The sequence below is a fragment of the Rhincodon typus genome, chromosome 1, assembly GCF_021869965.1.
Source record: "Rhincodon typus isolate 14 chromosome 1, sRhiTyp1.1, whole genome shotgun sequence".
Lineage (NCBI taxonomy): Eukaryota > Metazoa > Chordata > Chondrichthyes > Orectolobiformes > Rhincodontidae > Rhincodon > Rhincodon typus.
In genome coordinates, this window is record NC_063332.1 from 174,716,048 (window position 1) to 174,738,028 (window position 21,981).

Here is a 21,981-nt window from a genome sequence, read left to right on the forward strand (position 1 = left end):
GCTTGGCCTGCTGTGTTCATCCAGCTCTACATCTTGGTATCTCAGATTCTCCAGCATCTGCAGTTCCAACTATCTCTTTAACACAGCTAGATGGCAGCACGACATGTGATCAATGTTGTATTGAAGGTGACATTCAGTAGTCAGTCTGGTCAGTTTAGTGTAGACCATGTGCCAGTTAGTCAGTCAGCTGTGAATGTAATGTAACAAGAATGTAGGTGAGCACAGTTCCCAATCTCTATTTGTAAGTCTTAGTCATTATGTCAATATGTATGTTAGTGTTAATAAATTTCAAGACATCTGTCTCAATGGGAACCCTGTCACTGTAGTATATTTTACATGGGCTAACATTGGGCAAATCAAATCACTGCCATTTGGATAAGATGTTAAAATGAGGCCTCAACTGTCCTCTCAGGTGTGGTAAAGGATTCCACAGCCACTAATTTGAGGAACATAAGAAAATGCCAGAAATTGCTGGAGAAACTCAGCAGCTCTGGCAGCGTCAGTGGAGAGAGAAACAGTTAATGTTTTGGGTCCAGTTCTGAAGAAGGGCCATTGGATTTGAAACGTTAAATCTGTTTCTCTCTCCACAGATGCTGCCAGACATGGCGCGATTCTCCAGCAACTTCTGTTTCGTTTTGGATTTCCAGCATCCACAGCTCTTTGGTTTAATATGTAGGAAAAATCCACTCAACCCTCTGAGCCCAGTCTGCCTTTCAATGAGATCGTGGCTAATTTTCTTGCTTTATCTCCACAGCTCTCAGTGGTTTCAATATGTAGAAATATATCAATCTTTGTCTTGAACATACTCAATAACTGAGTCTCCACACCCCACTGGGGCAGAGAATTCCAAAGATAGACCACCCACTGAGTGAAGAAATCCCTCCATAAACGTATCTGGATGGGTACATGAATAGGAACGGTTTGGAGGGATGTGGGCCAAATGCTGGTAAATGGGACTAGGTCAGATTGGGATGTTGGGTTGGCATGATCAAGTTGGGCTGAAGGGTCTGTGTCTGTGCTGGGTCACTCTATGACTCTATATTTCAGTCTTCAACAGCCTACCTCTTTAACCTGAGCCTGAGTCTCACAGTTATAGACCTCCCCACCACCGGAACCAGTGAAAACACCCTGTCAATCCCTGTAGGGATTTTGCACGACCAAGAGAGTTGATCCAATGCCCTTGGTCAAAACTCACCAGATAATTTAATGAAGTATTACTCAACCTGGTTAGTAAAGTGGAAAATAACACAACAACGAAGTTGTTGTTAAACCACTGACTTCATCAGAGTGTTGTTTTGTGTGTGAGGGCACTCAGGGGATTGGCGTGTGGCAATGTAGCGAGGCAATGTACACAGCATTGGGAAGTTGTTCTAGGTGTGTGGTGTGAAGAGGTGAAGCTATTACAGTCCTATAATAAACATTATGAAGCACAGAGCGAGAAAATGCACTTACGTTGACCAGATTATTGCACCATACAAATCCTCATTCCAAAAATCCAGCACAAACCACTCTGTTGTCCTTGAACCCAGCACATAATAAATTATATTACTTGTTGAAGTTCAGCAGTTTTCCAGCAGCCACCAATCACTGCGTTAGAGATAGTAGGAACTGCAGATGCCGGAAAATCTGAGATAACAAGGTGCAGGGCTGGATGAACACAGCAGGCCGAGCAGCATCAGAGGAGCAGGAAGGCTGACGTTTCAGGCCTAGACCCTTCATCAGAAAATGATGAAGGGTCTAGGCCCGAAACGTCAGTCTTCCTGCTCCTAACCACTGCATTAGGTGGTAGTGTGTTCCAAACTTTTGAAACTGTAGTTCCCCTGAATTTAACAACACACCCCATACCCCCAAGAGAATCATGTTGACTAGAATTATACTTACTGGGTGTGTGTGGTTGTGAATGTTACCTAGCAACTATGGAATAGCATTAATTATACAAAACGACATACAGTTATTACAGATGTCCACAGGATAATTAATAAACCTCCTGTCTTTAGCAGAGGATTCATTGAGTTCCACTCCAGCTGAGGACTATTGGTTAAATCCTTGAATAACACCCATTGTGTAGCATTGGTGCGGGTGGCTGAAATAGTGTTAGAGACATAGAATTATCAAATGGTTATAGCACAGACAGAGGCCATTTGGTCCTCGCATGTCTGTGCTGGGTTTCTGTTAGAGCTACTCAATTAGTACTGCTCCCCTCAGACCCCAAAGGTTTTACCCTTTAGATACTTTCCCAAGTTCCCTTTTGAATACCCCATTTATGATTAAACACTCCTCTCCACACTCCAGTTCCTAACCACTTTCTGCATGAAAAGGATTCTCTAAATGATCCTCGAGTTTCTCTTGTTAAACATCCAGAATCTGTGGCCTCTGGTTTTTGCTTCTTCCAACATCTTCTCCTTTAGCTGCCTGTGATTTTGAATACCCTTATCGAACCTTCCCCTGGTCTTGTCTTTAAAATGTTTTTACCTTATTCTGAACTAAGCAATGGCATAATGCTAGAGGCACACATTATGTTTGGATAGTCAGACCTGATACAAGGTGTTGAAGAACATGTGAAATTGGAAAGCCAGACACCATGTGGCCCTTCAATTCTGCTCCACGATTTAACAAAATCTTGCCATTGCGGTGGGTGGGAATGGTGGACGGAGGGGAGGGGGTGTCAGATTACACAAATCTAGTGGGGTGCCCGTCCCTAATTGCCCTGGAACTGAGTTGCTTGCTGGGCCATTGAAGAGGACAGTTAAAAGTCAAGCACATTACTGCCGGTCGGGAGTCATGTGTAGGCCAGTCCAGGAAAGGACAGTAAGGAATGCTTAAAGGGTATTGGTGGATCACATGGGTTTTCTTTATAATAATCATTGATAGATGCATAAACATAATTCCAGAATTATTCATTCTACCATGTACCATGGTAGGATTTCTCCCTCTGTCTTCACAGCCTGAGCCCCTGGATTACCAGCCTAGTGATATGACCACTACACTACAATCTTGCCCTTTGCTGTCTTTATTCTCCTCCTCCTCAAGTTCGTTGTGAAGTGGAAATGAGGCAGAGTGCCATGACAAGACTCGTTAAGTTACAATCATGGGAGACAATGATGGAGAGCTAATGTCCCATCTGACACTCAACCGAGGTGGGCATCACTATTTAATAGCTTCTGCCAAGAGTAAATGTTACAACATTTGAAAGGAAAGAAAACAATGCTTTTTCTTTGGTTTGAATAATTTACGTATTGCGGTTGTGATTAAAGAGATTATTGATGTGGAATTTATTTTCTTCAGCCCATTACCAATCCACAGTCTTGCCTGGGTGGTCATTGTTCTTACTTTCTGGCTGGTTTTTCAATGTTCCTTGGCTTGAGAAGATGTTGATTTCTGCCAGTGATATTTGCTGCCCCTGGTCACTGCCAATTCTTTAAAAAATACCTCACTCATTAGCTGCTTGTGACATGGCACATTTTGTCTCCTCTGGCTTCCATCGGCTGGTTTTTGTCTCCCTACTAGCCCCACCCTTCCTGCTCACACTCACCATCTCCCCCCAGCTAATTCCCCCAACCACCATCACCGTAGATACACTGCCATGTTTTGAGAGGTTTGGAATTCCAAATGCAGACTAACAGCAAGGCTTGAATCCACATTCTATTTTCCCAGAAGGAAAAACCAATTCAACTTGGAAATGAGACGTACAGGTCCAACTTATTCTGTATACCTCGAAATGGAACTACAGTACAATCAATCCAAACGCAACAAGACTTGGGCAATATCCAGGTTTGGGCTGACAAGTGGCAAGTGCCGATCGCACCACACTAGTGCCAGGCTATGACCATTTCAAATAAGACAGAATCAAACCATCTTCCCTTAACATTCAATGGCATTGCTATTGCTGAACTCCCTGTGATCAATGTCTTGGGGGTTACTATTGACCAAAAACACCACATAAACAGCGGCTACAAGAGCAGGCCTGAAACTAGGAACACTGAGCAAGTGACTCACCTCCTGACTCCCCAAAGCCTGTCCCACCATCTACAAGGCACAAGTCAGGAGTGTGGTGGAATACTCCCCACTTGCCTGGATGGGGGCGGCTCCAACAACACTCAAGAAGCTTGACACCATCCAGGACAAAGCAGCCCCCACTTGATTGGCACCACATCCACAAGCATCCACTCCCTCCACCACCGACGCTCAGTAGCAGCAGTGTGTACTATCTACAAGATGCACTGCAGAAATTCACCAAAGATCATCAGACAGCACCTTCCAAACCCACGACCACTTTCATCTAGAAAGACAAGGGCAGCAAATACATGGGAACACCACCACCTCCAAGTTCCCCTCCAAACCACTCACCATCCTGACTTGGAAATATATCGCCGTTCCTTCAGTGTCACTGGGTCAAAATCCTGGAATTCCCTCCCTAAGGGCATTGTGGGTCAACCTACAGCGGTTCAAGAAGGCAGCTCATCACCACCTTCTCAAGGGGGCAACTAGGGACAGGCAATAAATGCTGGACCAGCCAACAACACCCCCATCCCATGAATGAATTTAGGAAAAGTTACTTTCTGAGTACTACATTTTGTTTTAAACTGGTTAGTCCCTCTGGGTGCCAAAGTGTGTTCATTGGAACTTGGTCTCCTGACAATAGTCAGTCTCTGACAGAGCAGCAAATGGGCAAGTTTGAGGTAGCTTTGGATTCGGAATGGGTGGTGGTGGTGGGACATTGCTTTCTGATTTATTTCACTTTATTTCTCCGCCCCTACCCCAGGGTTGCCTGTTTTTTCTTTCTCTCTTGTTAAAGTGTTCCACATCAAGAGTCAAGTATTTAAGCAAAATCTCACATGTAAGAAAAAGGAAAGATTTGCACTTGGCACTTCTCAGAGCCACATCTAAACTGGGAATTCCAAAGATTTGCGATCCTTTGTGTGGAGAGATTTCTTCTCAGCTCAGTCCTAACTGAGGTGAGGGCGACTTAACAGTCAGCATTCTATTGCAGTGGTGAGTGAGCAGATCTTGCATGAACTAACCAGTCTCGTCTAGTCATCACTCCTCTGGTCCTGAGCCACCTCTGTATGATGGTCTGTCGCTAATGCACTTTATGGGATGAGAAGATCATTGTGACAGTGCTAACTCTCTGGTAGAGATACACACCCTTACAAACCCTGTCTTTACACCTTTTTAATAATAAATTGACACGGACACACGAAGAAAAGTAGTGCATAAAATTGCTTTATTGTCCTTGCTTCTGAAAATAATGTGAAATTTCCCCAATATTTTTCTGCCCGTATGATTTAAGAACAAATCATCAGACTAGCACTGACAATGTAGATTTGTATAACCTTATATTAATCCGATACTTCATAATGCTGCAATTTTCACATACTCAGCAAAAAGTTTCATTGTTTCTCTTGTTCAAACATGTCAAACTACAGTTAGAATGTTTTTTACATTTCTCTTACAAGGCAATCAAAAGCCCTGTTGAGATCATTAGTGATTTAAGTGGCTCAAGGTGCATAGGAAGAGTTTACAAATATACACAGAAAGTCTATCCCATGGTTGAAGGGGATGGACGAGGTTACAATGAAAAGAGATACAGAGGAAAAGTTCATACATGTTACATCCCTCGCTCCTCCTCTCCCTCTCCCAAAAAAATTACTACAAAATAAACTTAATACAAAATAATCAAGTTTTGGTATCTCAGTAAATGATTGAAGTGATTCAGTAGTCATTACATTTCAAGTATAATCATAGTTTGGAAGACCTTGCTTTGCAGAGATAGGCACAATTCCACGATCTAGCAATTGCAGGGAGCACAAAGTGCCCAATCCCAGGAGTCCCACTCACCCATCACCCCTGAGCTACCTCACCTGCATGGGTTCCCTGCCCTGAACTGCCTCAAATTTAAAATTCTTATCCTGAAAATCCCTCCATGGCCTCCTCACCCTCTCCCCACCTCCTTTAGACCCATATCTCTCCAAAATCTCCTTCAACTGTCTACACTCCTCTGCCCGTTGCCCTGCCTTCAGCATCTAGATCCTAACTTCTGGAAATTTCCTCCCCTAAATCTGTCTATCTCTCCAACTTTCTTCTCCCTTACAGTCATCCTTAAAACCCATACCCCTGTTCTAATACAGATTCATAGAGATGTACAACATGGAAACAGATCCTTCAGTCCAACTTGTCCACGCTGACCACATATCCTAAATTAATCTAGTCCCATTTGCCAGCGTTTGGCCCTTATCCTTCTGAACCCTTATGTGGCTCAGTGTCAATTTCAATCTGTCAATGCTACTGTAAAGCATCTTGAGAGAACTGACAACACATAGATCTCTGCCTAATGGTGAGCTGTTCTATAATTGTCTACATCCAGGATTTTCACAGTGCAATCCCTGGGATGGCTGGAACAAAGTTTTTATACAGGATAATGTCTGTTTGCAACATGAAATTCTGCAACATGTGCCTTGTACTTGACCTGAAGATTTTCAAACGTGGTTCAAATAGCAGCTCATCCATACAGCATTTTGAAGTCATCAGGGAGGCAAGATTCCTTCCCGGATTTCCATCACAGCTCACAAATTCCACGTACTTGCAGGATTGCTGGTTTGAAAATTCCCCACACAACGATCGGATCCGATGACTTCGCTCTGATCAGACGATACGATGAGCCATCAAGCCAGGGTGTTGTGCTGTCTCCTCAGCCTTCAGGTTAGTTAATGACTGCCCCATATTCCAGAATATGTTGATGCTCGAGATGCTCTGTGCCAGGAGTGGAAACGTTTTCCACCTTTTGTATATTCCTTTCAATTAAACTGGATGTTCTAAGGTCTCTCTACTAGACACCAGTGTTCAAAAGATTAACAAACAATGGGCAATTTCTAACATGTAAAACATAAGTAGCACTCACATAGAAATCTCCAGTAAGTATCAGTGCTGATGTTACAAAGAATTGTCTGGCTAAATCATGTCTCAGGATTATTTCAATTCTGCTGTGTCTAGCAAACTACAATGTGGTGCATAATTAAATGATACTCTGTCACAGTGGTTTCCACTTTAACTAGCAGTGAAATTCTAGTGCAGATGCGTTGTTCTTCTCTAGGAGCAATACTTGGGCTCCTGGTAACCCCAGTCCCATCTCTGCTTCTTCACCCCATCTCTCTTTGCCAACACCAGCATCCATGCCCATCTTAGCCACCCCTAATCCTCACCACCCTGTACTCCCCCGCCCCCATCCTTTCCTCCACTGCCCACAATCTAATACGATTAACACACAGATCTGAAGCGGACTGTCTGTAGCACAGACCCCAGTAAGGTGAACCTCAAAATTGGCTCACTGTATCACCAAACATCTCTCACCACCATGGGAATGGGCACCCCTCAAATTCAGATTATAGCAGCAACAGTTCGCTTGTTTCAGAGGGTGGTTGAGAGGTGATCACATTGCAGTGTGTCTGGAGTCACATGTGGGCCAGACCACATGAAATCTCCTTTGCTAAAGGGATTAACAGCTCAGCTGGATATTTTTACAATCAATGATGGTAAGCTTTACTGACACCACCTGATTTTCCACATTTATTAATTAAATTTAATTTCCTCCAGCTCTGGTGGGGTTTGAACCGACGTCCCCAGAACATTACTCTGGGCCTCTGGGTTACTAGCTCAGTGACATTACCACTGCACCACCACTGCCCTTATTACACACCCCATTTCAGTGGAACTTTAGGGCCAGTTTTTTTTGTTGTTGTTTGAGTGGAGCCCAGAGAAAAGGGGGAGCCCAGATGAGGATCATGTCGTATGATTGTAATACACCTCACTCAATATTCCACCTTTCAAATTAATTGGGTGGTACATTGAGAGCATTGCTCAGCGAATAAGATACTCCTGGTCCCAATCACCTCAATGTTTTCGATCCAAAATCTCACCCCATCATCTGGCTCATGTGGAGATGCTTGACAAGGATGCCTCAGCATCTCCTTTACATATTGGGATCTAGGAGACAGCAGCCAATGATTAAAGGGTTCAATAGGAGAAAAGTGGTTTCCCCCCGATTAAGGGGGAGTTCCAATCACACAACGACAAGAAGAACATTCTCCCCAAAACATCCAGCTGAGGCCATGGTCACATTAAAATCTCAAAACTAAGACTGATAAGATTTGTTTTTTCAGGGGAGGGAACTGAAGGTTACAGAATCAAGGCAGAATAATTGGAACTGGTGTACAGATCAGCCATGATCATGCTGAATGCTAGAAGAGAATTGAGGGACTCAATCACCTCCTGTTCCTTGTATAAATCTTGTAGCAACTGAGTGCACAGAAGACCTGGGTTATTCCCAATGTCCGGTAACAGCACCAAAGTTGCAAACAGCATCCGGCTGGAGAGGCAGACCTTTTGTTGGGAAGGATCAGAAACACTAACCGATCATGCTAGAGAAACTCATCGGGTCTGGCAGAGAGAAACAGAACTGATATTTCAACTCCAGTGGCCCTTTTTCACTGAACTCAAAACGCTAACTCTGTTTCTCTCTCCACAGACCTGCTGAGTTTGTCCAGCACTTACTGCTGTTGTTTCAGATCTTTGTTTTTTCTTAGTTTGGAGATGAATTGGATTGACTTTGTTAGTAACTTTAATAGGGGAAAAGAAAGGGTTCAGTTGCATTAAAGCTAACGGCTATTCACTAAAATGCCTCCCCCCTTCCCTTCCACACTCCACCCAAGGTGACTGCTCTGTGCCTCGCTGGGAATACGAGGAGGAGGAGGGAAATGGGATGGGGTGTTTGGACAGTCAGTATTACGGTAGAACGGAGATCAAGGCTAGGGAACCATTTAGGAGCAGCATTCACAAAGCACAAAGCAGCCTGGGTGGCAAAAGCAAAGGAAATGTTTGAAAATTGGTCCCAGATTAGAACAAGTTAAATAAAAAATCACCAAATTCAATCTACATTCCACTCGAGTGGCAAGGGACTAAACACTGTACAAAAAAGAAAAGGTTTTCTAAACAAAAAATCATTATTTAAATTACTGCTTGCTGACAAATATATCAATCACTTATAACAATATAATTTTAACCTTTTAAAAACTCCAGAAAGGGCAGATGAGATAAATTGAAGTGCTTTAGTATCCTAGAGAGTCCCAAATTCTTGCCCTTCAGATTGAAGTTAATAATCACACAGTATACAATAATAATAATTTGTACAGAGTCTCTGGCCTTCTAAAAATAAGAGGTAGAACCATGTCTGACTACGGTCAGCTGTTGTAAGAAAAATGTGTCCCATTAACAGTAATTATAATAAAGGTGGCAAGCAATAGAACATCAATATGAGCATTCAGGCCTGAAGAGATTGTAATGTGTCTGCAATCACTCGTATCCCATTTAGATGGGTTAAAGTGTCATCGGAAAAAGAGTCTTTGCATAGTCAGCAATTTGCAGCAAGTCACCCAAAAGAGCACTAGTCCTTCACATTGGCTCGAAAGGAGCAGAGCAGGTCCATCAACTCATGTCACAGGGGAAGGTGGAGAGGTGGGGGGAGGTGAGGTAAAGCAGAAATAGATGGGCTGGGGCTATGTGGGCGATGGGGTGTGGTGTGCGCAGTGTCTCACAGTCACAGTATACCTTGGAAGTGCACACACCCCCCATCAACATATTAGCACCCCGCCCCCACCCCACCCCCACACATCCTCCCAACCCACCCATCCTCACCTCACCTCACCCACCACCCCACACTCCCACCCCACCCCTGCCCCCCCAACTCTTTTTTGTTCTTCAAGCTGGAAACCAGTCCCGGGAGAAGGTCTCTGAATTGGGGCAGGGTGGGGGGACGTGAAAGGGATGGAGGGAAGTGGTGACCACCACCCCCAACCCCCTCCCCGGGGTGTAACCCAGTCGTGATTCCATGGTGTGGCTGCCAAGACGGGAGAAATTCATCTCGAAGCATTGGCAGATCTGAACATGTCCTGTGTTGTAGGGAGAGTTACAGTGCTGTTTCAGACCCCCTGCCTCTCCACGTGGAGCCTGGGTCAGAGTCTGGATCAAGCTCTATTCTTATTTGAGGCACGTTTCTTGCTGGAATGGTTGGAGGGCTGGAAAGAAATATAAATATGCAGGTATTAATAGTAACTCTCTCAACCTGTGAATGTTCTCCCTAGAAATAACACACCAGAACTCGCAACCTCTACCTCTTGAGAAGGACAAGAGCAGCAGATACATGGGAACACCATCCCCTGCAAGTTCCCCTCCAAGACACTCAACATCCTGACTATCCATGAACCTGCTGACCCTGTCCTTCTGGATGGTCGAGGTCATGGATTTATACAGTAATCACATCAACTCTCACTTCGAATGCAGTCACTGTTTACTGTATACTACACGAAAGGTAAATTGGGTATTAATATGTCAAACCTACAGCTACCTTTTGATTGGAGTTTTGATATAACGCACCCATTTCTTGGCAGCACACTTTAACATTCCTGCCAAAGAAAATTGCTGGTTCCAAACATCCACATTCCCTTCCCAAATGATAACTTGGTGTTTCAGAGAGGGAAGGTAATCATTCCTGACTCCAGGTATCTGTGTCGTAAGCCTATCTTCTGTTTCTTGCATAATCCAGAGATTTTTTTTGAATAAGTCAACCTTCCCTAATTCCCCCAGAAACCGTGGATGACCGAGGTCAAACCAGATTTAAGATAACAAATTCAACTCCCTAACTGGCAGCCTGAATGTTATTAACTACTGCTGGCTTCTGGGAAGCTGTCGCAGAGGTAGTAAACTTCATGCATAATTTCACAGAATTTTTCATTCAGTAATATCTAAAGAAAGACACCAAAAGGAGCAACAGAATTGAAAAACAAAGGAGTTGAATTGATACAGAATCTTGGCTGAAGTAGACTTGTAGCAAGGTGACCAATTCTGGTCTCTGATTCACAATAAGGACAGTGCGGCACTTGCAAGGTTGGAGAGGAGAGCACTCGATCTGAGAGATATAAAAAAATAAAACAACTCTTGGGGCTAGGGCTCTTTTCTTTAGAAATGAAAAATCTGAAGTTTAACCAGAGAGAGTTCTTCAAAGTTGTTAAGGGGTTTAAAGGCTGGATGGAGAGAAGAAATAAAAATAGTAAGTGCTGTAGAAATTCAGCAGGTCTGGCAGCATCTGCGGAGAGAGAAACAGAGTTAATGTTTCAAGTCTATTACGACTTCCTCAGAAGAGCTGTGGACTTTCTTCTGAAGCACAGTCATGTTGAACTTGCCGGCTTTGATCTGCTCATGGACCTCCCAACCAGTTCCTAACTTTGTCAGAAACATCAGTGAGTGATGTTCAAACGCAGGAGAGAGTCAGTGCCCACTGACACAGTACCAAGCAGTGAGAAGGATCACTGGCCTTACCTTGGCATAGTGACTGGCTGAAGAAAAGAAATTGGATCAGCATGAAGTATGTCGTTCAAGGAACATCGGGGGCTTTTCTCCTGAGTGAAGAAAACAGACTCCATTAGGCACTGGCTCACTTTACGCTGCAATTATTCAACCAGGATATAAACCCAAAAATGGCTAGTGTTACTCCAGTCACTGTTCCTGTCTTTCTCAAATGGATTCTGAGTCTGCGCTCCACACTTTTGAAAGGATGGATGTTAATTTCCACTCCTGACGATAGGGAGAAGGGGAAAGAGAAGGATAAGTTAGCATTGGAGAAAAACTCCATTGCATTGGCTTGAAAGGAGCAGACCAGGGCCAACCCTGCTCACCAACTTTGTAATGAAATACTGGAGGAGAGGGTCCAGCAATAACTTCCTCAACTTACAGTCTTTATGGGAAAAGTCTGTCCATGTGGGCGTGTGTGTGCCTGCGCGTCTGTGTGTATGTGTGTCTGCGTGTATGTGTGTGTCTGCATGTATGTGTGTGTGTGCGCCTGCATGTCTGTGTATATGTGTGCGTGTGTGTGTGTGTGTGTCTGTGTGTGCGTGTGTGTGTGCCTGCGTGTGTGTCTGCGTGTCTGTGTGTGTGTGTACGTGTGTGTGCGTGTGTGTGTGCGTCTGTGTGCATGTGTGTACGTGTGTGTGCCTGTGTGTGCATGTCTGTGTGTGTGTCTGTCTGTGTGCATGTGTGTGTCTGTCTGTGTGCGTGTGTGTGGGTGTATGTGTGTGCATGTGTGTGGGTGTCTGTCTGTGTGCATGTGTGTGCGTGTGTGTGGGTGGGTGTGTCTGTCTGTGTGCATGTGTGTGCATGTGTGTGCCGGGGGGGAGTGGTGTGGTGAGGTGTCTTAATCTGGGGGAGATCAGGTCATGAGGGGCAGGTGACAGTGTCCTCTCAAAGCCACCTTCCACTCCGTGCCTTTGAACTCCCCGAGTCCCCTCTCCCCACAAACAACCCCCCCACCACGCAGCCCAGGACAGGGGATAAAAATCACCTCCGTCTTGCCGGTGCCCCCAAGGGGCAGGCCCTGGGCTATAGCCTCTGATCGGAATGTGCAGGCAGTGACTGGACACGGTCTCACCCTCTGTTCCTGGCAGCTTGGAGGGACACAATTGGCAGGTAATCACATGGGGTTTTCATTGGTGGCATTGGCTGCCATCTCACAACCCCAACCCTGACACACACACAGACACACAGACACACACACACACACACACACACACACTCTCACACACACAGACACACACACACACATACACACACAGACACACACACACACACAGAGGCACACACACTCTCACACACACACACACAGACACACACACAGACACACAATCACACACACACACACAGACTCACACACACACAGATACACACACACACACACATACAGACACAGACACACACACACAGACACACACACACAGACTCACACACACATAGATTCACGCACACACACACACACAGACTCACACAGACATACACACACAACACAGACACATACACAGATTCTCACACACACACACACAGACATACACACACACGCACACACAGCGACATACACACACAGACATACACAGACACACACACAGACAGATGCAGACACACACACACACACACACACACACACACACAGACATACACAGACACACACACACACACACAGATTCACATACACACATACGCACACAGACAGACAGACAGACACACAGACAAACACAAACACACAGACACAGAGACACACAGGCAGTCTCATACACTGAGGGAAGGGACCATCTCAGTTGATGGAGACAGTGTGGAGGCGATTTACCAGGAAGATACCAGGGACGAGGAATTCCAGTAATTTGGAGAGGTGGGAGCATTTGTAGTTGTTCTGGTTTGATCAGAGACTGTTAAGGGGGAGATGCAATATCAAACAGGAAGGGTTTAGATATAACCAATTTCAGAGAAATTGTTTCCACTGGAAAGAGGTTGAGTATCTGGAGGACAGAGATTAAAGATCATTGGCAAACCAACAACAGGGAAGATGAGGAGCATTTCTTTCTGGCAGTGAGTTGTTGTGATCTAGAATGTGCTTCCTGAAAGGCCATTGGGAAGCAGATTGCGTTGGAATTTTCTGAAGGGAACTGGATAAATACCTGAAGACGACAAAATGATTAGGGCCCTGGGGAAAGGGCATTGAGAAGTGGGACTAAACAGAAAATGCTGTCAAGGAGCGAGCACAGGCACGAAGGAATGAATGGCCTCCGTCTGCACTGATGAACAATGGGTGTCCCTCCTGTGACCTTCTTCCCCGAGTTCTGTGACCCCCATCGTTTAGAATCTGTCCCAATGGAGATGTGATGAGGATCAGAGCTTTCTCCTCACTCTGTGAGGGCTGTTTGCAAGTGACATTAATGTCCGAGTCAGCCTGGCTTTTCAAACTCTTTCTGTTACTTAAAGTGTGAAACCCTCATTTCCCAAGCCTGCTAACTTACTGCACACCATCTAAGGCTGAGTTCAGTGTCCACTGTTAGCACATGTCCCCACATCAGGACCAGGGGGTCCTCCACACTTCCAAATGGCAGACTTTGCACTACAATTTGGATTGAGGTGGAAGGATGGGATTGGGATAGACTGGGGTGAATGATGATATCTGATTCTCAGCCTTGGCACAGAGCTACAGTATTGACATAAACCAGAGCGGCCAGCTCGGACTGAATGGAGCTCCAACTCTTTGAAATGGAGTTGGAGACATGGCACCAAACAAACCTGTTGTTTACGATGAAAGCAAAGACCACACACAAACCAACGAGAATCGCCAACCCGTCAACAATCAAACAAATCATTCCCCGGTAATGCATGTGTATTCTGAAGGTGTGGAGCAGGCAGGTTGAAATGCATAGACAATAATTCCACTGATTGTGCTTAGAATTTGCAATGAAGACACCAGGGCTTCAAGCTTAATTGATTTGAAATCGGTAGATCGCCTACCTGTTGGGATCTTCTACGTGCTGCAAATGTTATGGGATCCTCCACACACTGTAGGCCTTTAAATTCTGGGAAAACCATAAGCTGAACATTCCTAAAATTTCGACCATGCAGTTTGGCAGTGGCTGGCTTGGGTATGTTTCCACCTACCAGCCCATAGTGACCCAGTCAGATTGATGGGGCTATTAAAACTGAAGCCATAACCAAGCTCCAATTGGGGCAAGATTATAAGTCAGTGGTGAACAGATGCTGGAGATGCACTGGAATGTGGGTGGGCATTGCCTGACATTACAGTGAAGAAGTGAATAAAGTGATTTTTATTTCACATTCGAAACCCTACCTACCACAAGGGTTGGGAGACATCATCATTGAGTTAACAGCACCTCTGTCTTTGCTGTGATACCAAACACCAGCTGGGAGGGCTGCTTTCTGTCATACATGCATCTTGTCTTTAAGAGGACTGGACAGGGTAGTCTAACAGTACTAGAAAAGATAGACATAGGAAGGATGTTCCCAATGACCGGGCAAATCTAGAACCGGGGATCGCAGTCTAAGCAAACGGGAAGGCCATTTAGGACTGAGATGAGGAGAAATTTCTTCACCCAGAGAGTGTGAAGCAAGTGGAATTCACTGTCACAGAGAGTGTTACAAAACATTGTGTTTTCAAGAAGTAAGTAGATACAGCTCTTGTGGCTAAAGGGATCAAGGGATATAGGGAAGGTGGGATTAGGGTATTGAGCTCAAAGCTCAGCCATGATCATATTAAAAATGGTGGAGCAGGCTTGAAGGGCCAAATGGCCTCCTCCTGCTCCTATTTTCTATGTTTCTATGTAAGAGAGTTCACTGCTAAGTACTCCATGTACTGTGGGTATGCACTGTTGTGACTCTGCCTGACAGTTAGTCTGCAAACCACACACTCACAGGAGTCAGTTAGCTTGCTGGTAATGTCTGCTTCATAACTTGTAATGTGTTGTACTGTTTTGAATAAACTAACCCTGTTGAGCGATTACTTATCTGATTGTCACCATTAACGTGATGTCTGCGTGCCAGTGGGCTCTCCCTGCATGTGCTGTGATGTCACACACCAACCAACAGGAACAATTTTTCACTTCAGTGAAGATAAAATGGGATGAATTACAGTCAATGGGAATGAGATTAAAACTGTGGCCAAATACTCTCACCCACCAAGCAAGGTCAACATTAACGGCCTAGATCTGATCGTCAGTGAGGAGATCCCTCTGACCTTGAGTTCAGAGGTCCTAATAAAGCCCCACGTCAGAGGTTCGTGGGCAAAATGACAGCACATTGGGGTTTTGGGGTTAATACCATTGGGGGCATGGATTGAGAATTGGTTAGCAGACGGGAAACAGAGGTTAGGAATAAATGGCCTTTTTCAGAGTGGAATGTGCTGATGAATGAGGTACCACAAGGATCAGTGCTTCGGCCCCAGCTACTCACAACGTAGATCAACAAAATGGATGAGGGTGTCAAAAGTAATACTTCCAAAATTTCTGACAACACAAATCTAAATGGGATTGGGACTGGTGAGGATTCAGGTGATTTAGACTCTCAGGTGGGTGAGTGAGTGGGCATATGTGTGGTAGATGCAGGATAAGGATAAATGAGAAGTTTGATGGGAAAAACATAATGGCTGAAATGGAGACAGATTGGGAAATATTGATGTACCAAGAAACCTGAATGTCCCTGGATACCAGGGACTGAGGCAAGCAGGGTACAGCAAGCAGACAGGAGGTGACTGCTATATTGGTTATCATTGCAAGAGGGTTTGAGCTCAGGACCAAGGAAGTCTTACTGCAGCTGTACAGGGTCTTGGTGAGACTACACCTGGGGTACTGTGTCCTTATCTAAAAAGAGATGTACTTGTCATAGAGGGAGTGCAGAGAAGGTTCACCAGACTGATTCCTGGGATGGCAGGTTTTTTGTATGAGGAGAGATTGGGTTGATGGGGCCTGTATTCACTGGGATTTAAAAGAATGAGAGAGAATCTCATTGAAATTGGGATTTGACACAAAGAATCAGCACACTGAATGGTGGAACAGGCTCAAAAGGCCAAGAATCCTACAATGTTCCCATCTGGATGCAAACATGAATTTGACTTCTGCAGAAAATGATGGCCAGGATGTGGAGAGCTTGGTGGGACTGGGGACTACCATATTTTATGTGAATACCCAGCCCAGGGATTTCCTGCAGAAAGTGCTAAAGCAGTTTTCCCAACTATGTACGGACAGGCAAAGAATTAACTTTTCATGTCCAACATGACTTTTATCTTAGAACTTCTGCGAGGTCACTGGCCTCAAAACGTTAACTCAGTTTCTCTCAGAGTTTCTCCAGCAATTCCTGTTTTTAACAGGTCTCCAGCATCCACAGAATTTTCCTTTTATTCATAGTCTTCACAGAACATTTGGGCAGAACACCATGCTCCTACTGTGTGGGGAGGCTGCAGCCTGAGGAGCAGATTTACAAAGCAGTTTCAGAAAGCGACAGATCACTCCCCATGCACTTTAGCAGGCAGTCAAGAACAATTGCTGTAAAAACCACTTGCACTCCCACATTGACCGTTCTGCAAGGTCAAGGTGTGAGCTCTGTATTATAATAAAATCATTCTGTGTTGTGATTAGGAGAAAGAGCGTGTGAACAGATTAAAGGAATTCACTGACCTGAAACACAAAGTGAACGACAGCAGAGAGAGACAAAAGGAGCTGGTTAGAATTTGGTTAAAGTTTCCACTGAAGCATAGCTAGTTGATGACTGTTGGATCAGTCCAGGGCTGCAACAGTTAGAATGAGGCACAAAAGGGGAAGGAAAGAGAGAGTGCGAGTGAAAACTGGATGGACAGACAGCCAGAGGCACCATTTGATGTGGGTCAGAATAACGAAAGGATAAGGATAAAGATGACGACATTTCTCACTGAAATAAATGAAGTCAGGCAGGCAGAAGATATTACTCACTGCTTAGGAAGGGTTCTTGTTCCATCATATCCATTGAAATATTAATAGCAGGAACTTTTTCTGAATATGGGTAATCAAACTGCGAAGGAAATGTGCACAATGCTTAAACACACTAAACTGCAAGCTGGAAAATACCAAAAATAACTGACTGTGAATTAACACATTACTGGTCACTAAAGAATGATGAGGGGCTTAATCTGTCTTGTGTAGAAAATGAATTTGAGAGACCAGCAAAAAGCCTTGAATGTAGTAAATTATTCTCCAAATTAAATGCATTATTTTTCTTAAATGAGTGCCAGAGTCTTTCACTGATAAGTGGCCAGTGAGGATTCGAATCTGTCAGTTAAACAACTGTCTTTGTTTGTTAGTCACTGCACGAACAGTCTGTTTGACCTGTCTGTGAAGCAATAAGTGCCATCCCAAAACCTACTCTTTCCTCAGCGCTTTTAGGATTGTTTTCAAAATGGAACAAGAAACAGCTGAAAAATATCATGTTGTTAGTTGCTTCTTTAGTAAGAAATCTCACTGGGCTGAGAATGAGACGATAAAAACCAAAGGAATACATCGATTGATTTGCAGAAGCCGATAAGAAGAAGCGTGGCACAATTTTGTGGCATCAGCGCAGTTACATGGTACTGAGGATTACATGGAGACTACACGTATGACTGATGACATGGGGCAGCATCAGAGGCCAGCTAGATCACAGTGAAACAAACAATCCCATGGGCTGCTTTGCAAAGAAAGAGCAGAAACGTGACTCAAAACTGTAAAACATTTCAGAAGACATGTTAAACAAGGTAGCAGCAATGCACAGCACATAGAAAACAGCATCTATTATCTCACGGCAGCAAATTTCACTAACAGTTAAACACTACACAGCTTTTACAATTCATAGTAACTGGGTTTTTGGCACCTGTAATGTGAGGATATAAACTGGTGTGATATGCCACGCTCCACAATATAATCTCTTTGAGAGGGAAAGATCTCAGACCCTGCAACCAGCCTCCATAGAATCCCTACAGTTCGGCTCATCGAGTCCACACTGACCCTCTGAACAGCATCCCTCCCTACCCTATCCCGGTAACCCTGCATTTTCCCATAGCTAACCCACCCAGCCTGCACACTATGGGGTAATTTAGAATGGCCAATCCACCCTAACCTGCACATCTTTGGACTGTGGGAGGAAACCAGAGCACCCGGAGGAAACCCGCACAGACACGGGGAGAATGTGCAAACTCCACACAGACAGTCACCGAGAACGGAATTGAACCCGGGTCCCTGGCGCTGTGAGGCAGCAGTGCTAACCACTGAGCCACCATGCTGCCCTTACTTCCAAGTGACTAAATCCTGGGCCAATCTGCTGATGGCTGGGAGACAAAGTTGCAATTTTTGCCTTCCTGTTACCTGCATGATTGATAACAACCATTTACCAATGGTCTGGTAACGAGTTTGTCACAGCGAGTGTCTGAGTTTCTTTTCATTCGTGGAGTGTCACCCTTGAGGCTGTTACTTGTTGCCCTTCCTCAGTGCTCCTTCAGAGGGTGGTGAGGGGCCCCTTCTTGAAGTGGTGAAGTCTGCATTCACCGTATTGCCAGTTTGGGAGAATAGCCCAGCCATTGCTCAAACAAGAGGGAAGGGAAAATGCAGAGGGAGAGTTAACCTGGCTGTTGTTTAAATTCTCTCCCCGGTAACTAGAACGAGGAAATGCATCCATAGCATTCTCCGTGGTACTGCCAACCCTGTAGTCCCCAGGGATTCAGGATCAAAACACAGCAAAACCTGGAGGAAAAGTCACCGGGGCTTTCAAACTAAAAACTATTTGTGTTTTTTTTTTCTTATTCCTTATTCGTTGCGAGGGTATCACAGATGAGGGAAAATGACAATGAAAACCAACCAACCTGGGAAACAAAGAAACTTTGCTTTTCAATTGGTCGTGGGAAGGAGGGGTGGGATTGGTCACAACAATGATGGACATTCGAAGTGACCAATAGCAGGGCTATGTGGGCAGGATGGTTAGAAACCATGTGATGTAAGATGCGTTTGGTCAGGATAAGCCTCAATGCAGAACAGGGGCCATCATAGAATTACACAGTTCAAAGGTGAAAGCATTCATGTTTCAAAAGGTCATGGTGACAATGCTCTTGTCCTGACTTCTACATCATTAGGACAAGCTGCAAGTCTTTGTGCTTTATTAATGCTTCCCCCATAGCTCAGGAAGGAACATGAAGCAGGCAGTGTACGCACTAGTCAGGGGATTACATTTGCCTCACTCTGTTCCTGAAACAGGATGTGTTTATTAACTCTGATGAAAGGTCATCGACCTGAAGCATTAGCCCTGTTTCTCTTTTTTTCCTATTCATTTGTGGGACGTGGGCATCGTTGGCTGGGCCCAGTATTTATTACCCATCCCTAGTTGCCCTTGAGAAGGTGGTGGTGAGCTGCCTTCTTGAACCGCTGCATTCCTCCTGTGGACACTGCCTGACCTGTTGGGTATTTCCATCATTTTCTGTTTTAATCTCAGATGCCCTGCATCTGTAGTCTATTGTTTCGTATTTGTGAGTTTGCTTTTATTGCATTATGGAACAAATTCCGTTTAGCACTGCATACCACAAATACCAAATCTTCCATTCCCCTTGTAGCCAGGCACCGATACAACAAAGGACACCCGGCAATGGGCTCCTGGTCCATAGGCAGCAAATTCCAAATCAAAGACAAGTTTCCTGATGGGATCTCAGCTGCTGCTAATCGAGAGCCCAGATTGAGACATGCATATCACAGAGAGGCTTAGACTTTCATTCCTAAACAAACAGTGCGCCTCACATTTACGAACTCTTCACCAAGTCACTGCATTATTGTCGCGGGAGTAACATATGCTCTTGAAGTAATTATTGGGGAGGGGCTGTCCCAAACAAGGGGACAAAACCCTAACATAAAAACCAGGCCATTCAGGGTGATGTCAGGAAACACAAATTTTTTTGTACAAAGGGGAGTGGAAATCTGGAACTCCCTCACTAGGTGCTCCCTCCCTCCACTGTGGGGACTGGGGAGCAGTTGAGAGAGCTGGAAAAACATTTGATAAATTTTTATTGAGTGAGGTGGTTAAGTGTCATGGAACTGAGATGGGTAGATGGAATTAAGATGCAGATCAGCTAGAAACTAACTAAACAGTGGAACAGGCATGAAGGGCTGAATGGCCTCCTCTGAATACTACCTTCCTCAGATTCTTGAACAAAGTTACTTTAGTTCTATACTGGACTGAAGGACAGAAAAACACAAATTCCAACTTTCATCCTTCTGCGAGCCCAGTACCTGAAATTGCTGAAAGGAAACTAGAATCAACATCGCCGTAATAAAACAGTAACAATCTACATTTATATTAGCAGGTCTGGCAGCATTGGTGGAGTAAAGATGTTTCAGGTCAAGTATGACTCTTCCCCAGGACTGAAGGAAGGTCGATGTGTGATACAAAACTGGGGGCTGCTGCAAATGCTCAGAGCTCGGGCAGCATCTGTGGTGAAGAGTGAACTGTCATTGAAGCTGGGGGCAGCGGGGAGGGGAACAAAGAGCCAAAGGCAGGGTCTTCGATGGGATACACAGCAGGAAAGCTTCAATCTCACTGAACAAAAGGCAGAGGAAGTAGTAACAGTACGGCAGGTACACTACCTCAAAGGGCAGGTACACTACCTCGTAGCCGATACCCATGGGAGAGTGTGGCTATGCCAGTGTTGTGGTCTTTCTGGAGTTTGGATTGGACTGTTCAGGTCAAGCCCAGGTTGGGTGGGGTCAGGGGTCACATGGAGAGTTGGGAGAGCAATGTATAAAGCAGTACAGTGAGTAACCTGTAACCACACCAATGCAGTGTTAATGGAATTATTCAACCAAGTCATTTCTTGTTAAATTTTACTCAACTAACATTGATTAGATGAGATTCAATCAAATTGAAAGATTAGAAAAGGGTCCAGTTCTCAGACACTGTTAGTACTTGGGAAGTGAGATGTGATGTAGCTTCCTTGAGCGAAGAAACAAAGCATTGAATTAGAGTGAGAGCCAAGCCAGAATAATTCCCTTTCACTCCCCCCACCTTTCAATAACATAAGACTGATCACATTTCTACCTTGCTTCAGTTCATACAGACTCTAACTCTGTTTCTGTCCCCATTGCTGCTGCCAGACCTGCTGAGTTTCTCCAGCACCGACTGTTTTTATTTCAGATTTCCAGAATCTGCAGTATTTTGCTTTTATACATTTATACGGTGCCTTTAGTGTACAGAAACATCACAGACAGTGTGAGTTAAAGGCTGCAGATCAGTTAATCCTCATTATGCTGAATCCATTCGGAGACTGGTTCCTGGTTTTTAAAAGAGAATTGTGCTGAATTGCTAGATTTCCCATGTGACTTTGGTGGTGAAGGATAAATGAGACGATATTCCAGCAGTAACCTGGGGAATCGGCAAAAGGGGCAGATGAGGAAACTGTTTATTTCCACAGAAAGCTGTTGAGATCTGGAATACGTTGTCTGCAAGGGTGGTGGAAGGAGATTCAGTAATGACTTTCACACAGAAACTGCTTAGTACTGAAAACAAAATTGCAGGGCTACAGAGAAGGAGTGGGGTATGGGGACAAATTAGATAGCTCTTTTAAAAGGCCAGCGC

At 44.7% G+C, this 21,981-nt stretch overlaps 1 protein-coding gene across 1 annotated transcript in view; it reads right to left on the reverse strand.

The window, feature by feature from the left end:
- Window positions 1-9,953: 9,953 nt before the first annotated feature.
- The window catches only part of slc4a4a (solute carrier family 4 member 4a), a 192,188-nt gene continuing 180,160 nt past the window's right edge, over window positions 9,954-21,981 (reverse strand). Inside the window, exons 21-23 of the mRNA XM_048612755.1 lie at window positions 17,331-17,409; window positions 11,368-11,447; window positions 9,954-10,067 (exon numbers count right to left, since the gene is read on the reverse strand). Of these exons, the coding sequence (XP_048468712.1) occupies window positions 11,404-11,447; window positions 17,331-17,409 (123 nt within the window). The 3' untranslated portion in view covers window positions 9,954-10,067; window positions 11,368-11,403. The remainder of the gene's footprint in view (window positions 10,068-11,367; window positions 11,448-17,330; window positions 17,410-21,981) is intronic.